Raw genomic sequence first — 15,445 nt, 5'->3', positions numbered from 1 at the left:
GGTGCTGAATCAGTAAGTATTACGTATACTTGGAATTGGCATGAGATGAAGCAGGCAGGTGGCCGGATTGTTGTCCAAGTTTGTCTGTGAGCCAATAGCAAGATCTGGGACCAGAATTTGTGCATTACAGGGCAATCGCAGCAAATAGGCAGGATGTTACCCCACATCTCCAACACTCCACACCAGGATAAATACACAACTGTGCAAACGTTTTAGGTAGGTGTGAAAAAATGCTGTAAATGAAGACTGCTTTCAGAAATAGAAGTGATAGTAGTTTATTTTTTATCGGTGAACAACATTGAAAGTAAATGAACAGAAGGATATTTGGTGTGACCACCTTTGCAGCACCAATTCCTCTAGCTACATTTGCACACAGTTTTTGAAGGAACTCGGAGGGTAGGTTGTTCCAAACATCTTGGAGAACTAACGACATGCATGCATCATACATACTGGGGGGAATACAATTGGGGGAATCAATGGTGGAGAAGGATCTGGGAGGGTCAATGGTGGAGAAGGATCTGGGGGGGTCAATGGTGGAGAAGGATCTGGGGGGGTCAATGGTGGAGAAGGATCTGGGGGAGTCAATGGTGGAGAAGGATCTGGGGGAGTCAATGGTGGAGAAGGATCTGGGGGGGTCAATGGTGGAGAAGGATCTGGGGGAGTCAATGGTGGAGAAGGATCTGGGGGTTCTGGGTAGATCACAAGCTTAATAATGGAATGCAATGCCAAGCTGCGGGTTCTAAAGCGAGCAAAATCCTCTCTTATATTAGGAGAGGTATAGACTCCAGAGAGAGATATAATTTTCCCCCCCGGTAGAAATCATTAGTAAGACCTCATCTGGAATATGCAGTTCAGTTTTGGGCACCAATTCACAAAAAGAACATTGGGGAACTGGAGAAAGTACAGAGAAGGGCAACTAAACTGATAATAGGCATGGAGGAGCTCAGCTATGAGGAAAGATTAAAAGAACTGAATGTCTTCTCTCTTGAGAAGAGGAGATTAAGGGGGGATATGATCAACATGTATAATACATAAGGGAGGGATATGATCTCCATGTATAATACATAAGGGGGGATATGATCTCCATGTATAATACATAAGGGGGGATATGATCACCATGTATAATACATAAGGGGGGATATGATCACCATGTATAATACATAAGGGGGGATATGATCTCCATGTATAATACATAAGGGGGGATACGATCTCCATGTATAATACATAAGGGGGATACGATCTCCATGTATAATACATAAGGGGGGATATGATCAACAGGTATAATACATAAGGGGGGGATATGATCTCCATGTATAATACATAAGGGGGATATGATCTCCATGTATAATACATAAGGGGGATATGATCTCCATGTATAATACATAAGGGGGGGATATGATCTCCATGTACAATACATAAGGGGGGATATGATCTCCATGTATAATACATAAGGGGGGGGATATGATCTCCATGTATAATACATAAGGGGGGGATATGATCTCCATGTAGAATACATAAGGGGGGGGGATATGATCTCCATGTAGAATACAAAAGGGGGGGGATATGATCTCCATGTAGAATACATAAGGGGGGGGGTATGCTCTCCATGTATAATACATAAGGGGGGGGATGCTCTCCATGTATAATACATAAGGGGGGATATGATCTCCATGTATAATACATAAGGGGGATATGATCTCCATGTATAATACATAAGGGGGGATATGATCTCCATGTTTAATACATAAGGGGGGGATATGATCTCAATGTATAATACATAAGGGGGGATAGGATCTCCATGTATAATACATAAGGGGGGTATGATCACCATGTATAATACATAAGGGGGGGATATGATCTCCATGTATAATACATAAGGGGGGATATGATCTCCATATATAATACATAAGGGGGGATATGATCTCCATGTATAATACATAAGGGGGGATATGATCTCCATGTATAATACATAAGGGGGGATATGATCTCCATGTATAATACATAAGGGGGGATATGATCTCCATGTATAATACATTAGGGGGGGTGGGATATGATCACCATGTATAATACATAAGGTAGGGATATGATCTCCATGTATAATACATTAGGGGGGGGATATGATCACCATGTATAATACATTAGGGGGGGATATGATCTCCATGTATAATACATTAGGGGGGGGATATGATCACCATGTATAATACATTAGGGGGGGATATGATCACCATGTATAATACATTAGGGGGGGGATATGATCACCATGTATAATACATAAGGGGGATATGATCTCCATGTATAATACATAAGGGGGGATATGATCTCCATGTATAATACATAAGGGGGATATGATCTCCATGTATAATACATAAGGGGGGGATATGATCTCCATGTATAATACATAAGGGGGGATATGATCACCATGTATAATACATAAGGGGGGATATGATCACCATGTATAATACATAAGGGGGGATATGATCTCCATGTATAATACATAAGGGGGGGATATGATCTCCATGTATAATACATAAGGGGGGGATATGATCTCCATGTATAATACATAAGGGGGGGATATGATCTCCATGTATAATACATAAGGGGGGGATATGATCTCCATGTATAATACATAAGGGGGGGATATGATCTCCATGTATAATACATAAGGGGGGGATATGATCTCCATGTATAATACATAAGGGGGATATGATCTCCATGTATAATACATAAGGGGGATATGATCTCCATGTATAATACATAAGGGGGGATATGATCTCCATATATAATACATAAGGGGGGGGGGATATGATCTCCATGTATAATACATAAGGGGGGGGATATGATCTCCATGTATAATACATAAGGGGGATATGATCTCCATGTATAATACATAAGGGGGGATATGATCTCCATGTATAATACATAAGGGGGGGATATGATCACCATGTATAATACATAAGGGGGATATGATCTCCATGTATAATACATAAGGGGGATATGATCTCCATGTATAATACATAAGGGGGGATATGATCTCCATGTATAATACATAAGGGGGATATGATCTCCATGTATAATACATAAGGGGGATATGATCTCCATGTATAATACATAAGGGGGGATATGATCTCCATGTATAATACATAAGGGGGGATATGATCTCCATATATAATACATAAGGGGGGGGGATATGATCTCCATGTATAATACATAAGGGGGGGGGGGGATATGATCTCCATGTATAATACATAAGGGGGATATGATCTCCATGTATAATACATAAGGGGGGATATGATCTCCATGTATAATACATAAGGGGGAGATATGATCACCATGTATAATACATAAGGGGGATATGATCTCCATGTATAATACATAAGGGGGGATATGATCTCCATGTATAATACATAAGGGGGGGGGATATGATCTCCATCTATAATACATAAGGGGGGATATGATCTCCATGTATAATACATAAGGGGGGGATATGATCTCCATGAATAAATATATCAGTGGTTCATATATTGAACTCGGTGTAGAGTTATTGTTACATAGTTCCATAATTAGTCTGGCAGAAAAAAGACAAAAGTCCATCCAGTTCAACCATAAAAAAAAATTATAATCCTACACCCACAGTTGATCCAGAGGAAGACAAAAAACCCAGAAAACCACGATCCAATTTGCTCCTACAGGGGAAAAAATTACTTCCTGATCGCCCGAGAGGCAATCAGATATTCCCTGGATGAACTGGACCTGTAAATGTTATATCCAGTTATATTCTGTGTATCTAAGAAATAATCCAGGACATTTTTAAAGCAATCCACTGAGCTGCCCAGAACCAACTCTTGAGGGAGTCTATTCCACATTTTCCTGATAAATATTAATTTATTTTTGATAATCTGCGGTCTATACTTACACCAGTCTTGTTGTGTTCTTAAAGAATTTTGCTTTGCTAAAATTAACTCAGAATAATTATTAAGTCAGTTAAATTATTTTTATAAATTGTTTTTGGATTGGAGGCACTGTGATTCAATCGATTTAGCCGACTAAAATAATCATTCAGGCATTCCCTGACAGCGAGAGAGTGAGTTTTGGACACCACTAGTTCATCAAAAGGATGTTGGAGAATTGGAGAATGTGCAACCAAACTGATAGAAGGCATGGAGGAGCTCGGCTAATGTGGAAAGATTAGAGGAACTGAATTTATTCTCTATCGAGAAGAGGAGATTAAGGGGGGATTTGATCAATATGTATAAATACATAAATGGTCCATACAGTGAACTCGGTGTAGAGCTATTCGCTTCCAGGTCATTACAGAGGACAAGGGGGAACTCTTTACAGCTGGAGGAAAAGAAATTTAACCTCCACATATGGAAAGGCTTCTTCACAGTAAGAGCTGTGGAAATTCGTCCTCAAGAACTAGTTCTGGCCAGCTCAGTAATTGCCAATATGGATTTGCATTCAACAGACTCATGCACAAGGTAGTGTTCTACTGCTGGGAGTAGCTGAATGAAGCACAGCCATCATTCCCAGCCAGTGACCCACAAATATTAGACCAGAGTTTCCAAACTTTCTAAGCAAAGGGCCAAATTATGGTCCTTCAGACTTTAGGGGTGCTGGACTGTGCCCAGTGGGAATAGAAAATGTCCTGGTATTAGTGGGAATAAACAAGGCTTCAGGATTTGTGGTCAGTGGAAGTAAAAAAAAAATGACATAGTGCCCCATCATTGGCGTCTGTGAAAGGAATAGTGCTCCGTCATTGATGTCAGTGGAAAGAATGTCACCTTCTCTTTGGTGTCAGTGAGAGGAATACTGACACAAAGGCTGGATAAAGGCAAGCAAATGGCTGCATCCAGCCCATTGGCCACAGTTTAGTGACCATATGGTCCCCTTTAGGTTCTCTGAATATGCAAGATTCCCATTTTTCGTGCAGCCAATTTTGCAATAAAAATTTTAGGAAATAAAAAGATTTCTCCTACCTTCTGTCTCAGCCACTGCCTGGGTGAGATACGTTGTCTCCTCAAGCACGCGGGATACCATGGTCTTCTTCCCCATCCCAAAGTCCCTCAGGAAGGAGATGGCAAAGCGGCGCAGAGGACGCCATCGGGGGCCATTAAAACCTGAAGAAGTGAATCATCATCAGCAATTAGTTACAAACTGCAGCTCCATCTATAAGGTATACGAAGCCACGGTCTCCATGGGAGTGTTCCTTACCAATCAAAGGGGACAAATACAAAGGATTCAATCTGAAACTGGAGAGTGCAAAATCAGGTGCAACTGTGCATAGCGGCCAGTTTTAGTAAATCAACCCCAATATATCTGATTTCAATGGTTTCATATGATGAATGCAAGGGGGTTGATTTACTAAAGCTGGAGAGCGCATAATCTGGTGCAGCTGTGCATGGCGGCCAATCAGCTTCTAACTTCAGCTTGTTCAGTTAAGGTTTGACAAAAAATCTGGAAGCGATTGGGTTCCATGAAGAGCTGCACCAGATTTTGCACTTTCCAGTGTGACAGACTCCCCGACTGGGTATCTCTGCCAAGAAGATGCTTCCCAAGCACCTCCCAGTACACAATACATTTCCCCATGCTGCTCAAACCATCCTGTGTGCCCCCTCACCCCCGCAGTGCTGCCGGCTTCCCTCCTCTCCTTCCCACCAGCAGCTGCAGGCACACAATAGGATCCTCAACATGAGGAGTGGGGAAAGGTACGTAAATATGTCACATTTACCAGCCCCTTCCTTTCCTGAATAAACAAAATGAGTGATTGGTACCGATCACTCACTGTGTTCACTCATAACTGAAGCATAGTAAACTGTGTTAATTGGGGGGCCCTGTCACATTTGCTGTACGGGGCCCCGTGATGCCTAACAGCAGCCCTGCATATACAGGTGAAACTCGAAAAATTAGAATATGGTGCAAAAGTTGATTTATTTCAGTGCAGCAACTTAAAAGGTGAAACTAATATATGAGATAGACTCATTTCATGCAAAGCAAGATAGTTCAAGCCGTAATTTGTCATCATTGTGATGATTATGGCTTACAGCTCATGAAAACCCCAAATCCACAATCTCAGAAAATGAGAATATTCCATGCAATCAATAAAACACGGATTGTACATAGAACAATATCGGACCTCTGAAAAGTAGAAGCTGCATATGTACTCAGTACTTGGTTTGGGCCCCTTTTGCAGCAATTACTGCCTCAATGCAGCGTGGCATGGAAGCTATCAGCCTGTGGCACTGCTGAGGTGTTATGGAAGACCAGGATGCTTCAATAGCGGTCTTCAGCACTTCTGCATTGTTCAGTCTCATATCTCTCATATTTCTCTTGGCAATGCCCCATAGATTCTCTATGGGGTTCAGGTCAGGCGAGTTTGCTGGCCAATAAAGCACAGCAATCCCACGGTCATTGAACCAGGTTTTGGTGCTTCTGGCAGTGTGGGCGGTGCCAAGTCCTGCTGGAAAATGAAGTCACATCCCCATAAAGCTCGTCTGCGGAAGGAAGCATGAAGTGCTCCAAAATCTCCTGGTAGACGGCTGCGTTGACCCTGGACTTAATGAAGCACAGTGGACCAACACCAGCAGATGACATGGCTCCCCAAATCAACACAGACTGTGGAAACTTCACACTGGACTTCAAGCATCTTGCAGTGTGTGCCTCTCCATTCTTCCTCCATACTCGGGGTCCTTGTACTCTCCATTCTTCCTCCATACTCGGGGTCCTTGGGCCTCTCCATTCTTCCTCCATACTCGGGGTCCTTGTGCCTCTCCATTCCTCCTCCATAGTCGGGGTCCTTGGGCCTCTCCATTCTTCCTCCATACTCGGGGTCCTTGGGCCTTTCCATTCTTCCTCCATACTCGGGGTCCTTGGGCCTCTCTATTCTTCCTCCATACTCGGGGTCCTTGTGCCTCTCCATTCCTCCTCCATACTCGGGGTCCTTGGGCCTCTCCATTCTTCCTCCATACTCGGGGTCCTTGGGCCTCTCCATTCTTCCTCCATACTCGGGGTCCTTGGTTTCCAAATGAGATGCAAAAGTTGCTCTCATCAGAAAAGAGGATTTTGGACCACTGAGCAACAGACCAGGTCTGTTTTTCTTTAGCCCAGGTAAGACGCTTCTGACGTTGTTTGTTGTTCAGGAGCTTCTTGACAAGAGGAATACGACATTTGAAGCCCATGTCCAGGATCCGTCTGTGTGTGGTGGCTCTTGATGCACTGACTCCAGCCTCAATCCACTCCTTGTGAAAGTCCCCAACACTTTTGAATGGCCTTTTTCTGACAATCCTCTCCAGGCTGCGGTCATCCCTGCTGCTTGTGCACTTTTTTCTTCCACACTTTTCCCTTCCACATAACTTTCTATTATTGTGCACTTTGGGAACATCCAACTTCTTTTGCCATTACCTTTTGAGGCTTTCCCTCCTTATGGAGGGTGTCAATGATGGTGTCAGGTCAGCAGTCTTTCCCATGATTGTGATTCCTACTGAACCAGACTGAGAGACCATTTAAAGGCTCAGGAACCCTTTGCAGGTGTTATGGCTGAATGAGCTGATTACAGTGGGACACTTTGAGCCGAGAATATTCCACCTTTTCACAATATTCTCATTTTCTGAGATTGTGGATTTGGGGTTTTCATGAGCTGTAAGCCATAATCATCACAATGATGACAAATCACGGCTTGAACTATCTTGCTTTGCATGTAATGAGTCTATCTCATATATTAGTTACACCTTTTAAGTTGCATTACTGATATAAATGAACTTTTGCACCATATTCTAATTTTTTGAGTTTCACCTGTAGATACTGATACAGATCACAGTGACAGCCCGGATTACCAGTAATCACTGCCAGGTATCTGCATTGGAGGAAGAGGAACAGGGCATAAGACATACACCCTCAGGAATCAGGTGAAGGTTTTTAGGGCATACACTAAATCCACAACTGGTTCCATGAGTTTAGAGCAGGAAACAGAGGCTACAATTTGTACAGGTTCACCAAAATTGGACAATAGAAGATTGGAAAAACATTGCCTGGTCTGATGAGTTCCGATTTCCCTAGAGATGGTTGTGTGTGAAAATACCAGTAGATCAGCAGTTTTTGAAATACTCAAACCAGCCTGTCTGGCACCAACACCCACACCACTTTCAAAGTCACTTAAATCCCCTTTTTTCCCCATTCTGGTGCTTGGTTTGCACTTCAGCAAGTCGTCTTCACCACATCTAAATGCCTAAATGCATTGAGTTGCTGCCAAGTGATTGGCTGATTAGCAATTTGTGTTACCAAGCAATTGAATAGGTGTACCTAATAAAGTGGCCGGTGAGTGTATAAACAGGTAATAAAGCAAAACAAATGGAAATAAATATAAAAAAAAAAAAGAATATAGTACTCAACATGAACAGTCCACTTGTTTGTGTTGTGTTGAAGTGTAAGGGGTTCAGGTGCACCATTTCTAGGGCAGGTTTAGGGCATCCCTCAGGCATGTTATTTATAGGAATTTTGTGTTTTTAAGCCTTCACTGTAATTAATATTAAAATAGCTGCTTCCCGCCTTATGGTCATTGTAAAAGATAATGTTTGTGTTGGTGCAAATCCCCCTTCGCAGTGCCCAGCTACCCATACACTGCTTGACAATCCCTTTCCTATTACCCCTGAAGGTGCTGAAAACTGCTTTTAAAGGCTTCTATTGACCTCAGTAGGGTTTGGATTCATGCTCAAACTTCAGTTAAATTCCATGGCCCCCCCATGAACCGAACCCAAGTATGTTCAACCGAGGAGTGTCCTGGCAATCTTACCGTATCCTTTGGTGGGGATGTGCACTGTGGGTATAAATGGGCGGGCACTGAACTCCTCGGCGTGGTTCAGAAGGGCATCCTTCACCGCCTCATAACCACAGAGGACCACCACCGGCTCCGTCAGTTTCCAGATGGTAAATACTGAGCCGTACTTTTGTCTGAGCTGTCATAGGTTAAAGAAATGAAGGTAGTCAGAGGTCAACAATGACAAGAATTCTTCTGCTGTAGGAACAGACTTACAACACACCCCTAGCCCGTGCCTTGGTGTCACCTTCTAATGATAGGTAGCAGCTAAACCCATTATTTAAAAGTGGTTGTAAATCTCCGACATGAAATATGAACAAAGCATATCCCTCAGATGTCCCCAAGGGTGAGCACAGAGGCAGCATTATAGTCTGGGGACACTAATCTTTGCATCTTCCTGTACATCTTTGGGCTTCCATATTTTACCCCAACCTGTGACCTTTTTATGGTTGAACGGCTTCAAATCCCCCCTCCTGGCACAAATTCACTTCCCCCATCTTACCTCCCAACACAAATCCCCCCACATTACTACTCAAATTTCCTTTCCTAGAACAATTCTTACCCCCTGTCGCACCCCAAATTCCCCTTTCCAGCAAAAATCCTCTCCTCCCCTCATAATAAATTGAACACTAATCTGCATGCTAAGCATAAATACCCCCTCCTCCTTGTACAAATCCACCCTCCCAGCACAAGTCTTTGCCCCTCATCCCCCCAGCTCAAATATTCTCTCTCCCTATATGCCCCCATCACCCCCCCCCCCCAAAATAAAAACTATTTATTCCTCCTAGCACAAATTCTCTGCCCTTCAAATCTCTCCTCCGGGCACAAATCCTCTTCCTCCAACTCCAAATCACCCCTCCCAGCACAAATTCCCCTCCCACAATCCTCCATCCAAGCACAAATCTCCCTCCCCAAAAAAACTTCCCCTCCCATCACCAATACCGCCCAATCATCCCTACTAGCACAACCTCCCCTCCAAAAAATATACCCTCCTAGCACAAATCTTCTCCCCCCTACCATAAGACCTTTTTTTAGCACAACCCCCCTCCCAAATCCCCCCTCCTGGCACAAATCCACTTCCCCCTTCCTGTCTCCCAACACAAATCCCCCCACAGTACTACTCCCCAATTTTTTCATGTATAATACATAAAGGGGGATATGATCACCATGTATAATACATAAGGGGGGATATGATCTCCATGTATAATACATAAGAGGGATATGATCTCCATGTATAATACATAAGGGGGATATGATCTCCATGTATAATACATAAGGGGGATATGATCACCATGTATAATACATAAGGGGGGGATATGATCTCCATGTATAATACATAAGGGGGATATGATCTCCATATATAACACATAAGGAGGGATATGATCTCCATGTATAATACATAAGGGGGATATGATCTCCATATATAACACATAAGGAGGGATATGATCTCCATGTATAATACATAAGGGGGATATGATCTCCATGTATAATACATAAGGGGGATATGATCTCCATGTATAATACATAAGGGGGGATATGATCTCCATGTATAATACATAAGGGGGATATGATCTCCATGTATAATACATAAGGGGGATATGATCTCCATGTATAATACATAAGGGGGGATATGATCACCATGTATAATACATAAGGGGGGATATGATCTCCATGTATAATACATAAGGGGGGATATGATCTCCATGTATAATACATAAGGGGGGGGGGATATGATCTCCATGTATAATACATAAGGGGGATATGATCACCATGTATAATACATAAGGGGGGATATGATCACCATGTATAATACATAAGGGGGGATATGATCACCATGTATAATACATAAGGGGGGATATGATCTCCATGTATAATACATAAGAGGGGATATGATCACCATGTATAATACATAAGGGGGGATATGATCTCCATGTATAATACATAAGGGGGGATATGATCTCCATGTATAATACATAAGGGGGATATGATCACCATGTATAATACATAAGGGGGATATGATCTCCATGTATAATACATAAGGGGGGATATGATCTCCATGTATAATACATAAGGGGGGATATGATCACCATGTATAATACATAAGGGGGGGATATGATCTCCATGTATAATACATAAGGGGGGATATGATCTCCATGTATAATACATAAGGGGGGATATGATCTCCATGTATAATACATAAGGGGGATATGATCTCCATGTATAATACATAAGGGGGGATATGATCTCCATGTATAATACATAAGGGGGGATATGATCTCCATGTATAATACATAAGGGGGGATATGATCTCCATGTATAATACATAAGGGGGGATATGATCTCCATGTATAATACATAAGGGGGGATATGATCTCCATGTATAATACATAAGGGGGGATATGATCACCATGTATAATACATAAGGGGGGGATATGATCTCCATGTATAATACATAAGGGGGGATATGATCTCCATGTATAATACATAAGGGGGATATGATCTCCATGTATAATACATAAGGAGGGATATGATCTCCATGTATAATACATAAGGGGGGATATGATCTCCATGTATAAATACATAAGGAGGGATATGATCTCCATGTATAATACATAAGGGGGGGGGGGGGGGTATGATCTCCATGTATAAATACATCAGTGGTTCATATAGTGAACTCGGTGTAGTTATTCCCCCTGAGGTCATCACAGAGGACAAGGGGGCGCTCTTTACATCTGGAGGAAAATAAATGTAATCTCTAAACACGGAAAGGTTTCTTCACAGTGAGAGCTGAGAATGTGGAATAGACTCCCTCAAGAGTTGGTTGTGGCCAGCTCAGTGGATTGCTGTAGGAAAGTCCTGGCTTCTTTCTTGGATACACAGAATATAACTGGATATAACATTTATAGGTAAAGTTGATCCAGGGAATATCCGATTGCCTCTCGGGGGGGGGATTTTTTTCCCCTGCAGGAGCAAATTGGATCATGCTTTGCTGAGTTATTTGCCTTCCTCTGGATCAACTGTGGGTAAAGGATTATATTTTTTTTTTTTTTGTGGTTTAACTGGATGGACTTTTGTCTTTTTTTCAGCCAGACTAACTATGTAGCTATGAGTGTAGTGGTGGTGCACTACATGATTTTTGGTGGTGACTCCTAAAGTGCCTTTGGGTTATATGCTGTTGAAGCTTTCCATGTGATCTCGGAAGCTGTGGATGGTTGACTGTTGATGGACATGCTCATTTAAGACCACTTATAACGTGGGTTCTTATCATCTGGTAAATGGCCATTGCAATTGGTGGCGGGGATTTCACTTTATTTGGGAGGAGTAATGTGTTATGGGGTGTAATTTTAAGAATGCCTATGATGTGTGTGAGAAATATATTATTAAAGAGGAGCTCTGGGCTCTCCCCAAAAAATTAAAAGTCAGCAGCTACAAATACTGTAGCAGCTGACTTTTAGTATAAGGGTACGTACCTGTCCCTTGGGGTCCAGCGATGTCCTCACCCGAGCTGATTCTTCAATCAGCTTCGGGTGCAGGTGCTGGCATCTTCAGTAAAGGAAACAAGCGGAACTTTCCTTTTTAGCGGTACTGCTTTATATTGACAAAAAAAATTTTATTTACTTTTTGCATTTTCCAAAACTTCAAAAGACTCATTATACTACTAAAAATGCCTTGGAGTATTTACTCTCCAAAGTGTGGTCATTTTCTGGGTATTTCTACTGTCCTGGTGCTCCAGGGCCTCCAAAAATGTGATAGGTAGTAAGGAAATTAGATGCATAATTTATGACCCTGGAAGCCTGAAGGTGCTCCTTGGATTTGGGCCCCTCTATGTGGCAAGACTATGAAAAAGTCTCACACATGTGGTATCACCACACTTGTAAGGAGTAGTAGACTGTTTTTTTTTTTGGTGTATTTCTAAGTCTATGCTGTTTGCTAAAATATCTTATTGATAAATTTGTGTTAATAACAAAAATACATTTTCATTTTCTTTCCTACATTTTCCAAAAACTTAAATTTTCAAAAGACTCATTATGCCTGTCAGAAAATACCTAGGGAGTATTTGCTTAGCAAAATGGGGTAATTTTGTGAGTGTTTCAACTGGCCTGATGCTCCAGGGCCTCCACAAATGGGATAGGTATTCAGGAAATTAGATGTATAATTGATGCCCCTGGAACACCTGAAGGTGCTCCTTGGATTTCGGACCCTCCTATGCATCTAGGCTGTGAAAAAGTCTCACGCATGTGGTATTCCCTTGCTCAGGAGGCATAACAGAATGTGTTTCGGGGTGCAATTTCAAATATGCCTATGACATGTATGAGAAATAACAACTTTGAAAAAAAATATTAATTTCTTTATTTTTAAAAAAACTGACAAAAATTACAAATTCAAAAAAACTCACTATGCCTCCTTTTAAATACATTTGACTGTCTTTCCAAAAAAGGGCTCATTTGGGGGTATTTGTTCTGTCCTGGCATTTTTGAGTCTGAAGAAATGAATTAGGCAGTCACTACATCAGGACTGGTCAATTTTACATGCCATTTTTATAATTTTCATATATATATATGCCATAGTTTGTAGTCTGTACAACTTTCACACAGATTAAATAATAGACGCTTTTTTGGGTTATTTTTACCAAAATAAGTATCAGAATACATTTTGGTGTATATTTATGAAGAAAGATTATTTAGCTGTAAAATTTTATATCAAAAACTAAGAAAAATTTGTCTTTTCTTCAAAATTGGCGCTCTTTTTTTGTTTATATAGCAAAAGAATAAAAAAAACCTAGCGGCGATTAAATATCTCAAAAATTGGCCTGGACTAGAAGGGATTGCCACTCTCCAGATTTGGAGTGGTAAATAGTTCTGCTATAAAATGCGTAAATAAAAATTGTAATGTTATAAATTAATAGTCGGGATGTCTGTAAAATCCCAAACCACATATATTTGACCTTTATACATCCCTTTAATAGACCAAGCTGTCCAACAAAATTGGTAGTTAGAAGGCTGAGGTAAACCATTGACTGGAGTGCTTACAATGGTCAGCTTTTTTCACAAAAAACCTTCATCCCAATACCGGGCACTTTTACCTCCTTCCTGCCCAGGCCAATTGTCGGTTTTCAGCGCTCTCACACTTTGAATGACAATTGCTCAGTCATGCAACACAATACCCAAACTACATTTTTATCATCTTTTTGAGACAGATAGAGCTTTCTTTTGGTGGTATTTAATCACTACTGGATTTTTTTTTTTTGCGATATAAGAAAAAACATTCACAACAATGTGAAAAAAAAACAAATTTTTCATAGTTTCTAATAGAAAATTTTGTAAATAAGTATTTTTTCTTAATAAAATTAGGACAAAATGTATACTGCTACATTTCTTTGTAAAAAAATAACCCAAATCAGGGTATATTATTTGGTAACTTTGGTTATTTGGTATTTCTGTGTGAAAGTTATAGAGTCTACAAGCTATGGTACCATTTTTTTATATTTTTGAACAGGGTGCCTCGAGATTGTGCATACTTCTAAAGGGTTCCTTAACTGAAAAAAGGTTGGAAAACACTGTTCTAGGGATATACTATAAATTGCACATCCAAGTCCCTGACTACCTATCACACTTTTGAAGGCCCTGGAGCCTCAGGCTCGTTGATTCCCAGTGTCACAATGGAGGAGTTTAAATTATTTTTGGACCGTACAATTAACATGGGGCTTACAAGAAAAAAAAAACTGAAAAACATGCTCACTGGTCCACCCACCCCATCCATCACATGCCCCTTTATTCAGCTGTAATGTTCAGGTCTCACTATGACATGATCATGCACTTCCTGCATTTCAGCGATAATTCACTGTGCCCTCCCCGAAATCAGCCTGGCTATGATAAGCTCTACAAAATCTGCCCATTGAATAATTTTTTTTTCCAAGAGATTTGCTGAAGTGTATTTCCCTGACCAAAATATCTATGTGGATGAGTCCCTTGTCTACCTCACTAGCTGGCTGGGAATCAAGCAGTACATCCCCAGTATAAGGGCCAGGTACAGATTGAAGCTCAACTTACCACAGGATAGTTTTTATCGGCTGTTCGTTGATTCATATATTGTGGGGTGCCCAAGAAAGGCAGCGGGGTGGGTCCGGGGGGCAGTGACCTGTTCCGTGTGCGCTGTCTCCACCATGATATGGTAAAGTGGAGGGTGATGACGAAAGTGACCAACAGAGCGAGGATTGTGGAGAATCCCATCTTTCTGGAAGAGACTAACAGAAACAGACTATGACAGAGGTCAATATTCCTCCAGTTGTACAGCCCAGCTCCTTGTAATGACTAACTGAGAAATGACTGGCTTTGTTAAATTCCTTACTTAGTTTCATCTGGTTGGCTCCTCCCACGTTGCACAATGACCATAACTCCTTTCTGTGTTACTGTACCCCCTTTAGAGATTTCCCCTCAATTCCTGCTTTGACAATCACCACAACAAGGACACAGACAAAAACAAAACGTTTTGTAGGATAGTTACACTAAGCAGGTGTGCGTTTAAAAATGTGTGAAGCTGTAGCCCACTAGGGTCTTCCCTGGGCTCTGATTAGTGTTTGCTTCTGCCTACTGCCTGTAGGTATCACTGGTTCTTCTAACAAGAGTGTGAGAGGCT

The 15,445-nt window shown here is 41.4% G+C and overlaps 1 protein-coding gene across 2 annotated transcripts in view; it reads right to left on the bottom strand.

Annotated features, from left to right (window-relative positions):
- The window catches only part of LOC149450333 (cytochrome P450 2C3-like), a 31,682-nt gene extending 16,642 nt beyond the window's left edge, over positions 1-15,040 (bottom strand). For both annotated transcript variants that reach the window (XR_016315261.1, XM_089691974.1), the window contains exons 1-3: positions 14,860-15,040; positions 8,786-8,948; positions 4,977-5,117 (exon numbers count right to left, since the gene is read on the bottom strand). Coding sequence is in view for 1 of the 2 variants with exons in the window: in XM_089691974.1 (XP_089548100.1) it covers positions 4,977-5,117; positions 8,786-8,948; positions 14,860-15,039 (484 nt within the window). In the remaining variant the exon portion in view is untranslated. The remainder of the gene's footprint in view (positions 1-4,976; positions 5,118-8,785; positions 8,949-14,859) is intronic.
- Between the last annotated feature and the right edge of the window lie 405 nt (positions 15,041-15,445).

The sequence above is a fragment of the Staurois parvus genome, unplaced genomic scaffold, assembly GCF_062004578.1.
Source record: "Staurois parvus isolate SC_StPar_1 unplaced genomic scaffold, SC_StPar_1.0 ptg000575l, whole genome shotgun sequence".
In the NCBI taxonomy this organism is placed as follows: Eukaryota; Metazoa; Chordata; class Amphibia; order Anura; family Ranidae; genus Staurois; species Staurois parvus.
The sequence above is the reverse complement of the archived record's forward strand: the minus strand, read 5'-3'. Positions and strand labels throughout refer to the sequence as shown.